This window comes from Bison bison, unplaced genomic scaffold (assembly GCF_000754665.1).
Source record: "Bison bison bison isolate TAMUID 2011002044 unplaced genomic scaffold, Bison_UMD1.0 scf7180017864349, whole genome shotgun sequence".
Taxonomy (NCBI): Eukaryota; Metazoa; Chordata; class Mammalia; order Artiodactyla; family Bovidae; genus Bison; species Bison bison.
Window position 1 is genome coordinate 9,298,612 of NW_011494921.1, and position 19,993 is coordinate 9,318,604.

Sequence of the window (19,993 nt, forward strand, 5' to 3'; positions counted from 1 at the left end):
GGAGAAGGGGACAACAGAGGATTAGATGGTTGGATAGCATCACTGACTCAATGGACATGAGTTTGGGTAAACTCCGGGAGTTGGTGATGGACAGGGAGGCCTGGCATGCTGTGGTTCATGGGGTCACAAATAGTCGGTCACGACTAAGCGACTGAACTGAACAATTCTTGGTACAATATTTTCTCTTATTTTTTTTAATTGTGCCAAAGTTTGATCAAAAGGGCTCAATTTTGACTCAATGGTGCTCATTTGCCCCCTCTTCCCAATAGCTTTTTGAAATTCTAAAAAATACCAGCCGTTTCTTTTTTCACTCTCATTGACTTTCACATGTTCTGACCCACAATCTGAGTAATAGTCTCACATGCGTTAACTTTTATCTTTGCTTTACACTCCCTTCTGTGCATTTGAATTTTATGATTGGACTCCAAAGCCATGGTTCTCCATGGTGTGTGGTGCTGAAAGCACCAGATGCCAGCTCTCTGGCCCCTTGCCCTACTGTCAAGGGATCTGGCAGGCTGGACAGTTGAGTTTAACAGGAGCTATTTCAGAGTTCCTGGCTTAGTATCTCCCTTTCTCCATCTAGTCTACATAAAAGAAGAAAACATTTACTCAGATACTAAGCTAAATAATTCAACCTGCCTGCTATCAACCAATTCTTTCTGAGGGATATTTAATAACTAGAATCATCCTAGAAACCCAACTGTATAAAAAAAAGTCAATCTAAAATAGCTACTCGCATCACTACATGCTAGCTAAAATGCTTGCTTTTTCTTCAGTGTTCTATCTCTCTGAATTCTGTAAACTTGACCAACAGCTCAACTCTTGACCTTGGGTGAGCCACTTAACCTTTTTGGGCTTCAGTTTTGTTATTTATAAGTGAGGTACCAGTCACATGGCTTACTTATAAAGTTTCCTAAAGTTGCTTCTAGAAATTCCTCTCTTTGAGGCAGTTAGCAGAGATTTTTCCTAAATCCTGGAACACCATGCTAAAGGAAAAAGTATTTTATTAAAACATCAAGTAGGTTTCAGTGTTACAAATATTGGTGACGTATAAAGCAAATTTGACTTAATTGCATTTTGTGTGCATGTTAAGTCGCATCAGTCGTGTCTGACTCTTTGCGCCCTTTGGACTGTAGCCCGCCAGGCTCCTCTGTCCATGGGATTCTCCAGGCAATAATACTGGAATGGGTTGCCATGCCCTTCTCCAGGGGATCCTCCTGACCCATGGATCAAACACACGTCACTTATGTCTCCTGCACTGGTAGGCAGGTTCTTTACTACAAGCACCATCCTGACCCAGGGATTGAACCTGGGTCTTCTGCATTGCAGTCAGATTCTTTACTGTCTTAGCCACCAGGGAAGAGCCAACTACATTTTACCAAGGAGTAATTTAGAATGACTAGACCAAATCAAATCAAATCAAATTTCACCTATTAAAAAACTAATCTGTTAGACATGAGGACAGGACAATTTAGAAGGTACCTACAAAGAAAGCAACCCCCTGCCCAAGCACAAAGAACAAAAACATACAGAGAGCTGAGCTTACACATGAGATACAGCATAGTAGGGGGCGGTGTAATTTTCTCCTCTGAAACTGATTGATGGTATCGGCTCCAATAACATCAAATCAACACATCTCTCCTACTTAACTGTGCCAATGATTTATTTGCTCTGACTGGCCTGGAAAGTCACCCTCTTGTTCTACCTGCTGAAGAATGTCTGACCCCCCAAGACCTTTGCCCATGGCTGATTTCAGCAAAATGGAACACTCAGGTGGAATCCTGATGAACACCCACAACGGTGGTGCACATGTGGCTCAGGGAAGGAACTGAACTAATGTATTACAGTAATTTATCGGCAGTTCTGTGTGACAGCATATTTACAGAAATGAGGCCTGCCAAAAAGATCAGGTTATAGCAGGAACACATGATTTCCCAGCCAGCCATAAAATACAAATCAAATGCCTTTTCTGCCCGCTGTCAGCCACCTCCACCCGCTCCTTGTCCCCAACCCTCAGACAAATTGAAGCACATGCCACAATTTGCAGAGGGAAAATCAAACTCAATTTCGCAGTACAATGAAGTGAGTTTTGGTCTTGTCATGTCCACTGACATATTGATCCCTAGAAGACTGAAAAGAGGATGTCCTGGTTTTCCCTTTATAAATAAAAATATGTAGAGATGCAGTGTGTAAATGGATGACAATGAAGCATGCATACAGCTTTACAAAGATGCAAGAACTCCAGGAGACCAGTGTTGTAAAACAGCACTACAATATAAAAGTCACTATTTAAGAGGTCACATTTTCTTTCCCTTTAGAATTACAGCCTTGCAAGACAAATGGTCCCCTAATCCAGGTTCATTTAAAGTGCAGCTGATCAGTTCACAGCTAAAAGGAATTTTCACTAGTGAAGGAAAAAAAAAATAGCCTATCTTGGCCCTTTGTAGAATTTATGTCAGATCTATAAGGCCATAAGCCCAGTGCTCCATCAAGCATTTTCTATTTAATCTGAAAGGAGACTAAGCCAAATCACTTATATGGCCACATCTGTGATTTGCAAAATGTAGTATTTGCAGCCTCCCTGATATGTGTAAAGACCACACAGTTATTCACATCTATAGGTGAAGCATTAAGAAATGGAACCACTTTATCATGAGGTGATGATCAAATTGTAAGAAATATCATAAAACGCCCTATGCTATGCTATGCTAAGTCACTTCAGTCGTGTCCGACTCTGTGCGACCCCATAGATGGCAGCCCACCAGGCTCCCTGAGTGTAGTAAAGCTAAATTTCTAATCGTGGAAGGAAAACATAAATGATGGAATAATCTGTGTTTTCAGGTAGGTAGAGGTAGAATGTCAGTCATTATGATAATAGGATGACTTTCTAATTACCATTTATTATAGAAATCCTGCAAATCTCTGTGCAACTGCAGGGATACCATTGCTGCACATTATGCGGAGAAGGGGACAACAGAGGGTGAGATGGTTGGATGATATCACTGACTCAATGCACATGAGTTTGAGGAAACTCTGGGAGTTGGTGAAGGACAGGGAAGCTTGGTGTGCTGCAGTCCGTGAGGTTGCAGAGTCAGACACGACTGAGTGACTAAACAACAAATAAATCATATAAAACTACTGCAAACATAGCTTTGCGTGCCTTTTTGGGAGGCAAGCTGAGGCACAGGTCGATAATACTGCCCAAGAAAAACCATACACAGGAACCTGAGAAGAAAAAAGAACTTCTTCCCCGATCCTAATTTAAATGATTTCAAACCAGAAGGGGCTTCTCATTGGGTATGATATTTCAAAATTACGGCGATGCCTCACATTACCATATCTAAAGTAACTACTTGTAGTAAGTAAAGATAAATTCATTAGTAATTATGAGGTCTTTTATTATGAAACTCAGAGTAAAATTACTTGAGGTATTGTTTTTAACCCAAAAAGAGAAAGACTTGACATCATCCATCAGTTTGACTCAAGCAATGATTTTCTGAGAATTAAAATTTGTCGAAAGCTCTAAGTATTTCATCTTTTAGAATAAGAAGCATGTAGTTAATGTCACAGCTAATACATTTGTCAGTCTGCTAATTTTCTGTTTCTATTAGAATAAGTAAACATCAGCCCTTTCTTAACAGCATACTACTTACCATGTGTCAGGAGCAATGCAGGGAGAACTTATTTGAAAATCATGCAGTAACAGGAGTCACAGGGAGACAATGGAGAAAGACAAAAAGGGAAAGGCATTTAATAATGCCCCAGTGACAGTGGGGGTGGGCCTCAGGTGAGTGGGGGCGGATGGCATTTAAAGGGGAACTATGGTTTTATACAAAATCAATCCCCCAGCAAGTCAAAGACACTGGAAAATTTTAAAGAAAAGGTAGTTTATAAGAAATCATTCCACTAAAATAAGAACAATATTAAAATAAATGTAGACTTATAAATATGGAGGGGAAATAAAGGAAAATGAGATCTTGCCCACACGACATTAGAACAGAAAGGCTCTTCAAATACGCTCAGTATTTGAGAGAATAGGTGTAGAGACAAAAGAAAAACCTCTCTGACCCATCTTTTAAAGATATAATACACTCATTCATGCTGCATTGAGTATATTTTGTTTTAGACAGCTTTGGTTTCACGTAACTAGAATAATAATAAAAAAAAAAACTAGTAAATGACCATGATAAGCGCTTTGTTCTGCCTCTTATTGGGTGTTCTTTCTAAAATTGGGATCACTGGGTCACTTGGGGGTCATTTTTTGTTACTATAGGTCACTTGGAACATCAGTTTATTTCCAGATTTTGTGTTCCAAACCCACTATTACTGCCACTGCAGAATTTTCATTTAAAATGGACTTCTGAATATCATTTCCATCTTTTTTTCTCTGCATAACACAGTTCCTAAAATAAAAACACTTTTACTTCAAAATAGAATATCAACAATATAAAGTACTACAGCATTTTAGTTTCTTGGTGTTATAAAATTGGTATTCTCAGGATAAAATAGTTAAATATCTCTAGAAGAAATGGACAAATTCTCAGAACGGTACAATCTCTCAAGACTGAACCAGGGAGAAACAGAAAATATGAACAGACCCATTCCAAGCACTGAAATTGAATCAGCATTTTAAAAATTCTCAACAAGTAAAAGTTCAGGACCAGATGGCTTCACAAGTGAATTCTACCAAACATTAGAGAAGAGTTAACACCTATTGTTCAGAAGCTATCCAAAAAAATTCCAGAAAAATGAATACGTCTGAACTCACTCTATGAGGCCAGCATCATCGTGAAATGAAAACCAAAGATGTCACACAAAAAAGGAAAATTATAGGCCAATATCACTGATAAAGACAGATGTGAAAATTCTCAACAAAATACTACAAAACAGAATCCAATAATACATTAAAAGGATCATATACCTTGATCAAGTGGGATTTATCCTAGGGATGCAAGGATTTTTCAGTATCCACTATTTAATCAATATGATACACCAGAGTACCAAATTGAAGAATAAAAACCATGAAATCATTTAAATTGGTGTAGAAAAAGCTTCTGATAAAATTCTCATCTTCTCTCACTCATCAAAATGCGAGGGAACAAACCTTGTGAGAAAATGGTATTTCCCAACTCAGAATTATTTCAGATGTTTCCCATTTTTTTCTTTTTATCAGCTTTAGACTGATTTAATTTAATAGGCTTTAAAAATTATCTTTGCTTTTGTCATTAAATGAGTTAGACATAAACCAAGAGTTACAAATGAGTTCCTAAAAGTTCAGAACCCCTGCTTTCTACAATCAAAAAGAGTGGGAAAAGAAGCCTTGCTCCCTAGCTGTGTAGATTTAAATATACTATTTAAATGCTCTTTATTACAATTTCCTTATCCTTGAAATAGGTTTAAAAAAGGCACAACCTCACAAGGATTTGAGGATCATATAGCACACTACAAGCCTTCAGAAGCATATAGGTCGCATAGCACGTGTTCAATAAAGGTTAGTTATTAGTAGTAGTCGCAATTAACCTGCCATCTATCCTGAATACCAGTGTCCTCCAAGATCATTTCCCTTAGTTGGCATTTCAGTGGAAAGTGCGTATAGCCAGAAATCACCAGGCAGCATGTTCTTGACACAGGAATTTCCTGAAATAAATTTTCTTGCTTCAAATTGTTCCTGTCTCAAATAGCAAAGACCTCACAGCTTTGGGGCAATATCAAGTAGCGGATTCACCAAATCATGTGTATGTGGGATATATGTGTGGCTAGCAGAAGAAGAGATTGGACAATACTGACTTGCTTCAAATCCTAGTGTGGCCTTCTTTGGCTAGAAGAGCCATCTCCAGTGAAATGAAACCATGACCTACAGTGAACTTGTGTGTCAGAGAAGACCCCATTCTGCCCAGGCGCGACAGGCAGCTCGCATCTCAAGGGAGGGAGGTCCGCAGCCCTCCTGGGTTCTACTCCACCTCCCAGAGTTGGGTAGCTGAGCAGCCATACTAGACTCCACACGAATGGTGAGAAACCAGATACCGACAAATCCATCGGCGTGATGCCAGGAACAAGATAGAGTCTTAATGTTAGTATAAATTTAAGATTCATAATTGCAGCCTCATTTTTCCTAGTGTCAGCAGGTTTGTGCACTAATGTAGTGGCTAAAACTTCTCTGGGTATGTAGCTGAATACAGAACTAACTCAAAGGTATCTGTACAATGGCTGATTGGTCCATGCAGCTACCTGTGTCTATTAAGGGGGCATCTCGCTTTACACGGAATTATTGAACTTAATTGTCTTGTGCCTAATATGCTGGGGTTGTCAAGAATGATGCCGATATCCCAAATAACTTTAAGCCCTATGTAGTTCTTTATGTACTTACTTATCTAGCTACTGACCTTTCTTTCATCTTATCTATTTATTCCTCCTCCCCTGCTCCCCTCCTCCTCTTTCTCATCTTTTTTCTTTTCCTTCTCCACCTTCCTTCCTCCTCCTCCTCCTCTCCCCAGTCTCTGTACCCCCTGATTCTCCCTAATCCATAACAGAAACTAAAAGGAGCTCTGGTTCAATGGAGCCAATGGATGCTAGCCAAGGTAACAGCATGAGCACTGCCTTGGGAATTAGGGACTCAGGTTCTTCTCTCTGCATCTGTATTTCTTAGAAAGGAAACACAGATATTGATTCCTATCTAAGTTTGGGTTTCTATTTTTTTATTGTTATTTCTTATATACTCTTATAATACTTATTTAATATTATTTCTATATTTCTTTATTTCTAAAATTAGGAGATTAGACTCTACGCTGGTTTGATGCTCCTTTCTGGCCTTGGAACTCTAAGAACCCCTGGGAGATGACAATTGAAAGGAGCAAAACATAATTATGAGATTTACATACATTTCTCTAAAAAGTGATTTTCACAGACTTCTGTACCTTGAACTCTAATTTTGCAGTCTAGCTTTAAATCTGACAACCCATGTAGCAGAAAGTCCAGTATTCTCTATTGGGCATATCTATAGCACATATTATAAGTACTGAACTGATATTCAGCATCAATGAATCACTTTCCAAAGGAATGAAAGGCACCAAATCAGCCAGCTGCTTATGAGGCAAATACTTAAAAGCTGCACCACAAAAATCAGCCAAAGACACGAGTGCACTGGGCACATGATCAGCATCCGAAAGATACATCCGAGCCTTCTCAGGAAGCCTCAGCACTTACACAGAGCCACCAAGAACAAAGCTTCTAAATGCAGACAAATGGGCACTTACCTGACTGAGACAGAAGTGGTGTATAAGGGACTTTCGGTTCTATTGCACTCATTGGCGGAGGTAGCAAAGGGTTGGCGAAGCTGCGGAGGGGGTGAGTTGGACGAACACAGGCCGTGGGGATGGTTCTGCTGGGTGCCTCCTCACTGCTGGGATGCTCAGGCTGCGCTGGGGGCAACATGGGTGGCTGTTGGGTGGCTGGTCCTTCGCTCACCGCTGCAATAAACACAGTAGAAGCCATTCATTATTCCACAACAAAGTGGGCTTTCTCTAAGTCACTGGAACAGTTCAGAGAGTTGTGCCAGGATGTGGCCAATCTATTCTTCACATTTAAGAACATCTGCATCCCACTATCCTCTTGTGTTTATGGGACGTGTTAAGCACTGCCCCTTTAAACAGAAGAAACAGACCCAGTAGGAGAGGCCTGTATCTTCTAGGATGAATAGTAAAAGATACACAGTGCTGACTGTATTGCCTGAATTGTCTGGGCCCTGCAATCATAAGTGATGGAGCGAGAAAAGAGAGTTATTTCTCCTTTCATAAGTAGCAATGTCAGTGAAATTCAATGTACCAAACCAGGCTACAGCTGCATTATTATCTACTAGCCAATATGCCAATTTTTCTGTGATTTAAACATGCCATGTCAGCTATCAAACACAGCAGAGTTACTGGGTGCTCAAGGCATTGCTAATAAAATGATGCAAATAATAACCATTGTCGTTATCTTCTGAAACAAAATAGATGCCCATCAATCTAAGAAGTTACATGCGAGATGACTTTGCTGAAACAAGTTGCCTGAATGCAGAATTGCAGTTTTTCCCCTTTGGTAGCAAACCTTGTAATTTTCATTCAGATTACTATGGTTGAAGAGGCTTCACATAGTTGTTTGTGACAGCCTTTGGCTATTTGGACAATTTTGTGTGTAGAAACACACCTTTTTCTCCAAAGAACACAGTTGAGTTGTACTAAAATATTGGCCAGGCAGTTTTTCATGCTAAGAACACTGTGATTTGACTTTGTGCATTCATCTTCAGTCAACAGATCCAAGTTAAATTGAAAATGAACAGAGCTTCATAGTAGGTATAAGTGTGGATCAAAGAAGAATATTTCTGATTATTTCTTAAGAAAGTACTATTGGGTAAAGGTGGAAAAAAATGCAGCAATAGAAGATAATCTCTTACCTTTGAAAGAGAATTTCTAAGCAGGTAATATCTCAAGATAATTAGTTTGTGAGATAATTCTGAGACACCTCTCCGGGAGGCTCAGTGAGGTCAGCAAAGGGCAGAGGAGACAGAAAATTTGATAATGCTGAAGGGGGTGGAGATTAAAGATATAAAAGATATGCAACAGTGAAATGTGCCTGTAGAGGGCATTTGATATTAAAGCTCATTTTTCTATATTCAAAAAGGATTAGAGGTCCTCTGGGTCACTGAGCAGGCTTCAGGCTTACCCCATTCAAAGATGGAGGAGGAAAGACACAGGGTTGGCCAAGGACAGATGTAGCCACGTAGCACTCGGAACCAGAAAATGGGCAAAGACTTGATAAAATATTTCTTCAAATAAGGAAAATGTAATCAAGCAAACTAGATAGAACTCTGATGGCAAGCAGAGTCTGAAGAGTGGTACCTTATCTCTATGCTAGGATGTCTTATCAAATATGGACATGTATGTATGTGCATATATAATCTCAAGGTTAAAGTGTGGGGCTGTAAGGAAAACATTAAGGTGAGTCTTCGGTGATGCTGGTTCTCAAAGACAAAAGGGAAAGGGACCTTCAGGTAGATGCTAAAAGGAGCTAAACTGCTTTCAAGAATGTAAAGGGAAAGAGGAATATGCGTGTAACTTGTGTTCCATCAGGATGGTATAATTAGGTGACTGAGAATATAGTTTTAGAAACAAAGAAAATTATGCAGGTTTTACTCTGGACTCATATTTAATCTAAAGGAATAAATGGTCAATTGCCCAAGTAAAAATACAGTATCTCTTAGATTTAGATTGAGAGAAGCAGCTGCAGGAACCAACGATGAGGTCTTTCTTTTATTACCAAAGGGCTAGTTTTTATTAAAGGGTCCTTGTCATCATATTAGGGGTTTCCCCAATGGCTCAGTGGGTAAATAATCCACCTGCAATGCAGAAGGCACAGGAGATGAGGGTTCAGTCTTTGGTTCAGGATGATCCCCTGGAGGAGGAATTGGCAACCCACTCCAGTATTCTGACCTGGAGAACTGCATGGACAGAGGAGCCTGGTGTGCTACAGTCCATGGGGTCACAGAGTCAGACACAACTAGCATGCATGCACATCAGATTAAAAATGCCTCTCCATGAGAAGAAATTTCACGATTTTTCTCAGAAATCTGCTGTAATTCTATTGAAGATGGATTGCAGTAAATCTATATCATATTTCTAAAAACTGCTTTAGTCTTTACAGAGATAGTAATATTTTTTGATATCTTTTTTCTTCATTCCTTCCTTCATATTTTTTCTTTTCTATTTCTTCTACATTTTTGAAATGAAAGAGAGCTATATTAAAATATTATTTTGATCATAGGTTTGATAAAACTTTGCATTTTTTTAGTCTTCTAAAATTTAGTTACTTAAAAACTTCAGGCTTCTCATGAATTCTGTTGACTTCATTGAATTTTGCAGGTGGGCACTACCATTCCTCTTCTCTTTAACATATTTGAAAATAAAAATGCTGAGTTCCCAAGTTTTCAGTTGGCTACTGTGATTCCCACTGGGAACGTCACAGTCTTGTTCTTGGCACCAAGGGAAGTAATAATGGTTTGGTACCACTGGACCAGCTCTTTAGCAAAATCAATGTTTCATGCCATGGAGTGAAGAGGAGAGCGCCTAACCTCATGTGCTAGGTGGGAATGAGAGGGTCCAGCCTTAAGATTGAATGTATCAATAATGCACAAAGGATTGTTTTTTTTTGTTCAAAATGTTAATTTTGCTTAATACCTAATACAATGGCAAAGTATAGGTTTTCCATAGGTGATTCATAATACTTACATTTTGCATAGAGCAAAAAAAAAAAAAAAGTGCCTTTTAGAATTGGCTGACATTTAAGGCAGTGAAGAAACTCTCCAGCAAACACAACAGCAACTGCTCCACTGGAGAAAGCTCTCATTTCATCTGAGCCTGTTTGGCCAGTTCAGGTGCCAGCTTCCGGACACCTAAGTGAAACAGACTGGCGCTCTGACATGACATTTAGCCGTGCTAAGAGCTCCAAAAGCAAAGAAAACCTCCTTTCGCTCACAAAGTGCAGCCTCCCTGAAATTCACAGACTAAAGTGAGAATCAAATAGGTCCTGGCAAGGCACTCATTTTCAAATGAGATACTAGGAATTCATTGTGCAAATAGCATACAGTTATACAGCAGAGTCAAATCTCAAGGCAATTTATAATAATTAATGTCAACACATAAATAATTGCTACAAAATAACTGGCAAAAGTATTGTAAAAACGGAAATGAGGATTTTCCTTCTATCTCAGATTGCCTTGAAAGAAATATAGCAGATGAATAACTAAACAAAGACACTTCAAGACATGAACCAAATTCACTCAATCTCAGAAGAACAACATCATGCAGTAATCCTGGGTAACCCCAATTCCTTATAGCTAGTTTTGTTTTTTTTTAAGACCCTAGAGAAAGATCCAAGAACTCCACTGTTCTGGTTTTATTGATGGCAAGTTCCATCTGTTAACTGATTTCCAATCTGGGAGAGAGGCACGGGAGAACGACAACCTGGAGAAAGGAGACTGGTGTTCTCACTGAGACAATGCCAACACTGAAGACAGCAGTGGGCATCATCGCCTCTAGCACCTGTTCCAAACGGGAGGAAATGGAGGCCCCAATTTTATACTGACTTGTAGAAAAGAGATCTACAGATGATTGTTTGAAGTTTTCAAAATACATCTCTTTTTGTTGTTCCCCCATGGCCAGTTCCTTTGCCCACGGATGTGAAGAGCAAAACTGAAGCTATTAAAAGGAAGAAGAAATATTTGTCCATCACAACTGTATAAACCTTTCTGGGTGGATCACCGAATATGTGTTACGCAAATGCACTGTATCCTATATCTTTCCATTTGTTATGGGAGGGGAGAAATTCAGCTTTATTAGTGTCCTTTTTGGGGGCAGGGATTTAGTGAGTCTCTCAAACTCAAAGGTCTTTGTGATAACTTTTGAGAAAGGAGAGTTGCTCCATTTCCCACAGTCAAAATGTTTCTTTTCCTACGCGTGCCTTTTGCTGTTTTTCAAGGTAACTAATAAGACATCTCCAGCCAGAGACATGAAATGTTTTCTGCTTGAGACAGAACTGGGATGTTTAGTGTTCTCCAAGGCATTTAGAAACTGATACTGAATGGATAGAAGTTAACTGTTTCTGACAGTGATTTAGAGAATACTTAGTTTCCTAGAAAAGAGGATGCTTGTTTTATGTATTTCTTTTCAAAGCAATCACGTGGAAACACATATCAGTTCCTATCCCTTTTGCATTGCACATAGCTTTGGTCAAAAAAAATACTTGAAGAAGGACTGAATATATCTTATATTTAAAAAAATCTATGGTATCTTGGCCAGGAGTAGACTGTCAATGCCTTTTGATTTTAGATGAGGTTCACGAATTATTAAACAAAAAATTCTGTTAGGAATCCTTAATTTGCATAAATTCATATAATACATGATCTATTTTATGTTCATATTATCTGTTATGTAATAGTAATAGAATTTTAAATGTATTTAATAATATTACTTTTAAGCAAATTAAAATAAAAATCAACTAAGGAGACTACATTTTTCTCCCTTCCTGCTTGCCCTCCTTCCTTCCTTCCTCTTTCTCACTCCCTACTCCCCCGCTTCACCTTTTCATTGTAGAAGAGACCTTAATTTTTAGAGCAGTTTTCAGAGTCATAACAAAATCGAGTAGAAGATACAGAGATTTGCCCTCTGACCCCAGGTACGCATAGCCTCGTCCACTGTCAAAATCCTGCAGCACAGTGGTTTGAGACTAAACAAAGGAATAAACGAATCTGTGATCCTTAACCACAGATGGAACGAAATTCTATACTAGTTCAGTTGTTTTCCTTTTCATTGAAATTTAACTTCTGGAATCCTTTTCCCCATGGTTTAATGAGACAGTTTTGCATGCTGTACCAGATCAGGAGAGAAAGGAAGGAGTCAATGGGATGTTGGGTTTTCAGAAGGAGATGATGCTTTTAAAAATGGAAAAGAATTTACGGGAACACCCACGAATGAAATAGTTAATTTCCAGTTTTGGACAAAGTAGTGAACTTTGGCTATCTCAGTCTTGCTGGAATGAACAGATAAAGGCCATTCTGACACTTCCTTTTACAGTAAGAGAGTATAAATGAACAATGAAGCAATGAGAAGAAAACTAAACTAAAACTGTAAACCTCTCTTCTCTTGGGGGTAGTGCAATTCAGAAATTGAAGAAGGGACTTGTGTGATCTGAATCCTTTGACTACAATTATCGTCCTAGTTGTTTTGGGATTCAGAAATTTGGAGGTGTTGGACTTCTCACACCTTTATTTAAATTCCTTCAATGTGGTCTGGAGGACTTATTTTCTTTGAGTTTTTGCACACAACTCTATTCTCTAGACATGATGTGCAGTGAGAAGAAGAAAAATAAATCTAATTCTCTCTTGGCAGATTTTTGATGCCTTTTAATCCTAACCTTGCTACATCTAGACAATTTATGATTTCTTAGAGCTGTCCCTGTTGGCTTGGAAAAAATATAGCTACTCCACAAATATATTTTATTGCTGTTACCATCTTATCTATTACGAAATATCCTATCTCACAGGAGATGCTGAGTCACCTGTTCGTAACTAAGAGAAGAATGCCATAAAATCGATTTTAAAATGCTGTGCTTGAAGGGGAAAAAAGCCAAATAGCACAGGAAAAATCACCAGGGCGCATATAATAGCTTGAGAATCTCTCTCCATTTGTACATTCTTTGAAACAAATACTACTCTCAGGATACAAAATCAATATACAGAAATCAGTTGCATTTTGATATACTAACAACAGACTATCAGAGAAATTAAGAAAACAATCTCATTTACAGGAGCATCAAAAAGAACAAAATACTTAGGAATAAATTTAACTGAGGAAGTGAAACAGTTGTATACTGAAATCTACTACTTTGATAAAAGAAATTGAACAAGCCACAAAAAATGGAAAGATAGTCTGTGTTCATGGGTTGGAAGAATTAATATTGTTAAAACTACTACCCAAAGCCATCTATATATTCAATCAATCCCTACTGTAATCCCAATGTAATCTTTACAGAAATAGAAAAAGAAAAAAAAAAAAAAAAAACCTAAAATCTGCATGGAACTTATGAACCAAAAGTAAACCTAAGAACAAAGCTGGAGGCACCATAGTTTCTGATTTCAAGCTATACTACAAAATTATAGTAATTAAAACAGTATAGTATTGGCCTAAACACAGACATAGACCTCAGGGACAGAACTGCGAGCCTAAATATATCCCCAAGTATAAAATCAACTAATATTTAAAAAGAAATCCAATAATACACCAAGGGGAGGGAGCAGTCTCTTCAATAAAAGGTGCTGGGAAAACTGAATAATAGTCACTGTGAATGAGTGAACCTGAACCCTTATCTTGTACCATATTCAAAAATAAACTGGATTAAAGACTTGAACATAAGACCAAGAACTGTAAAACTCCTGGAAGAAAACTTAGACATTGATCTTGGCAATGATTTTTTTTTTGGTTTGATACCAAAAGCAAAGGCAACAACAGCAACAATAAGTAAATGGAACTATATCCAATTAAAATGTGGCTATAAAGAAAGAAAATGAAAAGGTAAGGGAAGGAAATTCTTACAAATCAAATATCTGATTAACTGGTTAATATCCAAAATATACAAAAACTCACACAACTCAAAAACAAAAACACAAACACCATGATTAAAAAAATGCGCAGAGGAATTGAATGGACATTGTTCCAAAGAAGATATACAAAAGACCAACAGATACATGAAAAGGTGCTCAACATTACTAATCACTAGGGAAATGCAAATCAAACGACAACAAGGTACCACCTCACCTCTGTTACCATGGCTAAAATAAAAAAGAGCTAAGTGTTTGTGAGGATGTGGAGGAAGGAAGGCACTTTTGCACTGTTGGTGGAAATATAAAATGATGTAGCCACTATAGAAAACAGTATGCAAGTACCTTAGGAAATTACAAATTGTACAACCATATAATCTAGCCATCCCACTTCTGCATACATAGGCAAAGGCAATGAAAACAGGATATCAAAGAGATTCTGCACTCCCATGCATTTCTTTTGCCAACTATTTTTAATATTATTTCTTTAATTTGGAGGATAATTGCTTTCCAGGTGCTTTCCAGGTGGCTCAGTGGTAAAGAATCCACCTGCCAATGCAAGAGATGCAAGTTCAATCCCTGGGTTTGGAAGATCCCCTGGAGAAGGAAATGGCAACCCACTCCAGTGTTCTTGCCTGGGAAATCCTGTGGACAGAGGAGCCTGGCAGGCTATAGTCCATGGGGTTGCAAACAGTTGGATACAATTTAGCAACTAACACACACTTGCTTTACAATGTTGTGTTAGTTTCTGTGGTACAACTGTGTGAATCGGCGGTAAGTATACTATACCATCTCCCTATTGAACCTCCCTCCCACACACCCCCAATTCCACCCCTCTAGGACATCACAGAGTACCGAGCTGAGCTCCCTGTGCTATATAGCAGCTTCCTATGAGCTATTTATTTTACATACTATATATATATCTCTCTCAAAGCTGTTCTCTCAATTCGTCCCATCCTCTCCTTCCTCTGCTGTGTCTGCAAGTCCATTCTCTACATCTGTGTCTCTATTTCTGCCCTGCAAACAGGGTCATCAGTACCATTTTTCTGGATTCCATATATATGTGTTAACATACAATATTTGTTTTCCTTTTTTTGACTTACTTCACTCTGTAAGTAAAACTAGATTCATTCATATCACTACAAATGACCCCATTTTGTTCCCTTTTATGGCTGAGATTCCCGTGCTTTTTGCAGCATAATTCACAATAGCCAAAGCATGGCAACAGGTAAGTTTTCATCAAGGATGAATGGGCAAAGAAGATGTGAGATACATATAAAATGTATACACACACACATATATACTATTTAGCCATGAATAGGGCATTTACATTTGCAACAACATGGATAGACATTAAAGGCATTATGCTGAGTGAAATAAGTCAGATGGAGAAAGACAAACATTATATTTGGAATCTAAAAAAGCCAAACTCATAGACATAGAAACTAGGACAAGGTTTACCCGGGACTGGGAGATGAGGGAAGAAAGGACATATTTGGTCGGACTTATAGTGAGAAGATGAATAAATTCTGGGGATATAATGTATAGAATGGGCTTCCCTCATAGCTCAGTTAGTAAAGAATCTGCCTGCAAGCAGGAGACCTGGGTCGGGAAGAGCTCCTGGAAGAGGAGATGGCAACTCACGTCAGTATTCTTGCCTGGAGAATCCCATGGACAGAGGAGTGATTATAGTTAATGATACTGTGTTAAACCCTCAGAAGTTGCTAAGAGAGTAACTCTCAAATGTTTTTACCACAAAAAAGAAATGCTCATTATGTGCCATGGATGGGGGTGCTGGCTAAGGTTACGGTGATTATCATTTTGCAACAGAGAAGTATATCAAATCAACACACACAACACACTGTTCAATGCCTACTATTCCCATTAAAGCTGGAAAAACACATACATAAAAACAGGTGAAATATTAGTCTGGAAAATTTTTTATTTCCGATAGTTATTTCTTAAAAGTTAAAAATGAAAAAGGTCTATCCATGGTGTTGCAAATGACTGATTTAACTAAAGAAAGCTAAAACTTTCATACAGGTATTGGTTCATAAGGGAAATCAAAGAGACATCTTCAATTATTACAGACACTTAAGTGAGAATATGCTGGAGTTCAGTCACTTGCGTATTCACTTCCCGCTTAACAGAACACATTAATTTCCAGCACCCATCACGTTGCTGTTTTACTGGGCCCGTTCAGCTTTGTTTTCTCACAACTTTTCACATTGTCAGTGCAACAGACTGTGGAAAGACTCCTAGAAAATCAGTCCCAATACATGTTTAGGGTCCAAAAAACTGACCATGCTGAAAAAGAAAATTCTAGCACTCAGGTCACAGCTGAATCCCTCTTTACAAAGGATAAGAACATCAAAATGCTACACACTTGACAAGACTTTATTGATCTTATTCGTCTGTTCTCGGTAAAAAGAAAGGAAAATGCAATCCACTAACTTTTTCCTGCTCCGAAACCTCGGTCCGCTGACAGTGTTGGGAATGGCACAGGCCGGAGGGTGAACTGTGGGTGGGGGTATCCACACGTGGGTGATGGAAGGATTCCTGGGTACTGGGCACTTTCTAGGGTTGGCACAGGGATGGCACTCACGACAGCTGCAAAACAAAGGTGTTGTCGTTAATATTTTCAATCCCATGCATCCGCCGAACAAGCAAAAAGGAAATGGCTACATTTTCACATGTTCAAATCCATGGATGCTCCTCATAGTTTCATGTAGGTTCCTTTACTTACCTCTCTTTCTAGAAAGTCCCTTTCTCACTTCAGAAAAGACAACTCACTCTTCAAGAATCTCACCAGCAAGAATTACCCTGAGGTTTAAAATTTTTCATGGTTTCAAACAAAGAAGTGATTCATAGGCCACCTTACGGCTCCCTGGTCTTTATTTGGTTTAGTTTTGTTTTCATCTTATTCTTTCTTCTAGGCAAAAATGATGATGTTAGAAACATTAGATTATTCAGAAATGGAATATATTATATAGAGCGCGCTAAAAAAGTGGGGATTTTCTATTAATTCTGTGAAGGAAAGTAAGGCTTTGGCGATCTATAGTCTGGAGAGAGAATATGAAAGTATACTCTAAATGCTCACACTAAGGATTTATATTTAATAGAAAATACTTCCAAGCAGCTGAAGTAGTACCACTTAGTGACACATTGATTTAAATGCAACTGAATGTTTTCTGAAATACCAAAACATGTTTGAAGTTACATTGGTCTAAACCTACAGATGGTATCTTACACAATATTTTCTAGGTTTATTGAGCATTGTCCGATTCCATTGTTCAAATGCCCGTTCAGTGGTATCACATTATGAATTAGGTATTTGATTTAGGTCATACCTGAATGGTCTAGTGGTTTTCCCTACTTTTTTCAATTTAAGTCTGAATTTGGTAATAAGGAGTTCATGATCTGAGCCATAGTCAGCTCCCGGTCTTATTTTTGCTGACTGTATAGAGTGTCTCCATCTTTGTCTGCAAAGAATATAATCAATCTGTTTTGGTGCCATCACTTCATGGCAAATAGATAAGGAAACAGTGGAAACAGTGGCAGACTTTATTTTGGGGGGCTCTAAAATCACTGCAGATGGTGACTGCAGCCATGAAATTAAAAGACGTTTACTCCTTGGAAGAAATGTTATGACCAATCTAAATAGCATATTAAAAAGCAGAGAGATTACTTTGTCAACAAAGGTCCATCTAGTCAAGGCTATAGTTTTTCCAGTAGTCATGTATCAATGTAAGAGTTGGACTATAAAGAAAACTGAGCTCTGAAGAATTGATGCTTTTGAACTGTGGTGTTGGAGAAGAGTCTTGAGAGTCCTTTGGACTGCAAGGAGATTCAACCAGTCCATCCTAAAGGAAATCAGTCCTGAATATTCATTGGAAGGACTGAGGCTGAAGTGGAAACTCCAATACTTTGGCCACCTGATGCAAAGAGCTGACTCATTTGAAAAGACCTTGATGCTGGGAAAGATTGAAGGCAGGAAGAGAAGGGGACGACAGAGGATGAGATGGCTGGATGGCATCACTAACTCAATGGACACGCATCTGAGTAAACTCTGGGAGTTGGTGATGGACAGGGAGGCCTGGCGTGCTGAAGTCCATGGGGTCACAAAGAGTCAGACCCGACTGAGTGACTGAACTGAACTGTATCATATTATGAAATACTTACTCTCAGTGTAAGTCAATCTTCATCTTATAAAATGTTTAGCATGTTCTACCTTTTATTAACAAAAAATAAAAATTAAGCTAGCCGCTGGAATGATCAATTTCAACAGCATATTCTTATCTAAAAAATTAATGAATTATTTATTTTATATTATGATTTTTTAATTTAGTTATACCCTAAGGCCAGTTGCTGAAGTTCAACATGGACAGCAGTGTACATTTATCAAAGTAAAATCTTTTTTTTTTTTTAAATCACATTCCTTTTACCTAGTAATTTCATCATCAAGATACAAATTACACTGCATTATTGTTGGTTACAAACAGATTTTTAAAATATTTTGACTTAAAAATGCAGATTAATTACATGAAATACATAGCACTTTAAATTAAAAACGTTCCTTCAAAATGACACATGTACCCCAAAATGTGTTTATTGCAGCACTAGCCAGGACATGGAGGCAATCTGGATGTCCATCGACAGATGAATGTATAAAGAAGATGTGGTACATATATGCAATGGACTATTACTTAGCCATAAAGAGGAATGAATTTAAATCAGTTGTAGTGAGGTGAATGAACCTAGAGCCTGTTATACACAGTGAAGTAAATCAGAAACTGAAAAACAAATATCATATATTAACGCATATATATGGAATCTAGAAAAATGGTACTGATGAAGCTATTTGCAGGGAAGAAATGGAGACACACACCCGGAGAACAGCCAAGCGGACAGAGAGGGGAAGGCTAGGGTGGGGCGGATCGAGAAAACAAAACCGACATGGATACATTTCACCCGGGGCTCAGTGGTCAAGGATCCACCGGCAATGCAGGAGACCCAGGCTCAATCCCTGGGCCAGGAATATGCCCTGGTGAAGGAAATGGCAGCCCACTCCAGTATTCTTGCCTGGGGAATCCCATGGACAGGGGAGCTTGGCATGTTACAATCCACAGGGTCGCAAAGAGACACAGCAACTGAACACACACGCGTATATACTATCATGTGTAAAATAGATAGCTAGGGGGCAGCTTCTGTATAGCACAGGGAGCCCCCCGCCTGGTGCTCTGATAACCTAGAGGGCGGGAACGGGGGTAGGAGGGAGGCTCAAGAGGGAGGGGGTGTGTGTGTATATATATACACACATATATATGTAAAACTGCATTTGAGAATTTAATTTCAGTATATTTATAACACTCCTTAAAGTGCATATTAACATGTTTAATTGAAAAATGAACCCAGGTCTTTTTTCAGATAGAAAGTTTTGACTGACTGTTTTGGTAATGAGGACTAACTCTTTTTTAAGGAGGTTAAGTAATGGGATGGGGAAACAGTGGAAACAGTGTCAGACTTTATTTTTTGGGGGGGCTCCAAAATCACTGCAGATGGTCACTGTAGCCATGAAATTAAAAGACGCTTACTCCTTGGAAGAAAAGTTATGAGCAACCTAAATAGCAAATTGAAAAGCAGAGACATTACTTTGCCAACAAAGGTTCGTCTAGTCAAGGCTATGGTTTTTCCAGTGGTCATGTATGGATGTGAGTTGGACTGTGAAGAAAGCTGAGTGCCGAAGAATTGATGCTTTTGAACTGTGGTGTTGGAGAAGACTCTTGAGAGTCCCTTGGACTGCAAGGAGATCCAACCAGTCCATTCTGAAGGAGATCAGCCCTGGGATTTCTTTGGAAGGAATGA

At 38.7% G+C, this 19,993-nt stretch overlaps 1 protein-coding gene across 1 annotated transcript in view; it reads right to left on the bottom strand.

The window, feature by feature from the left end:
• Positions 1–19,993, bottom strand: part of DCC (DCC netrin 1 receptor) — an 838,683-nt gene that overhangs the window by 51,054 nt on the left and 767,636 nt on the right. The window contains exons 25-26 of the mRNA XM_010854834.1: positions 16,583–16,738; positions 7,254–7,466 (exon numbers count right to left, since the gene is read on the bottom strand). Of these exons, the coding sequence (XP_010853136.1) occupies positions 7,254–7,466; positions 16,583–16,738 (369 nt within the window). The remainder of the gene's footprint in view (positions 1–7,253; positions 7,467–16,582; positions 16,739–19,993) is intronic.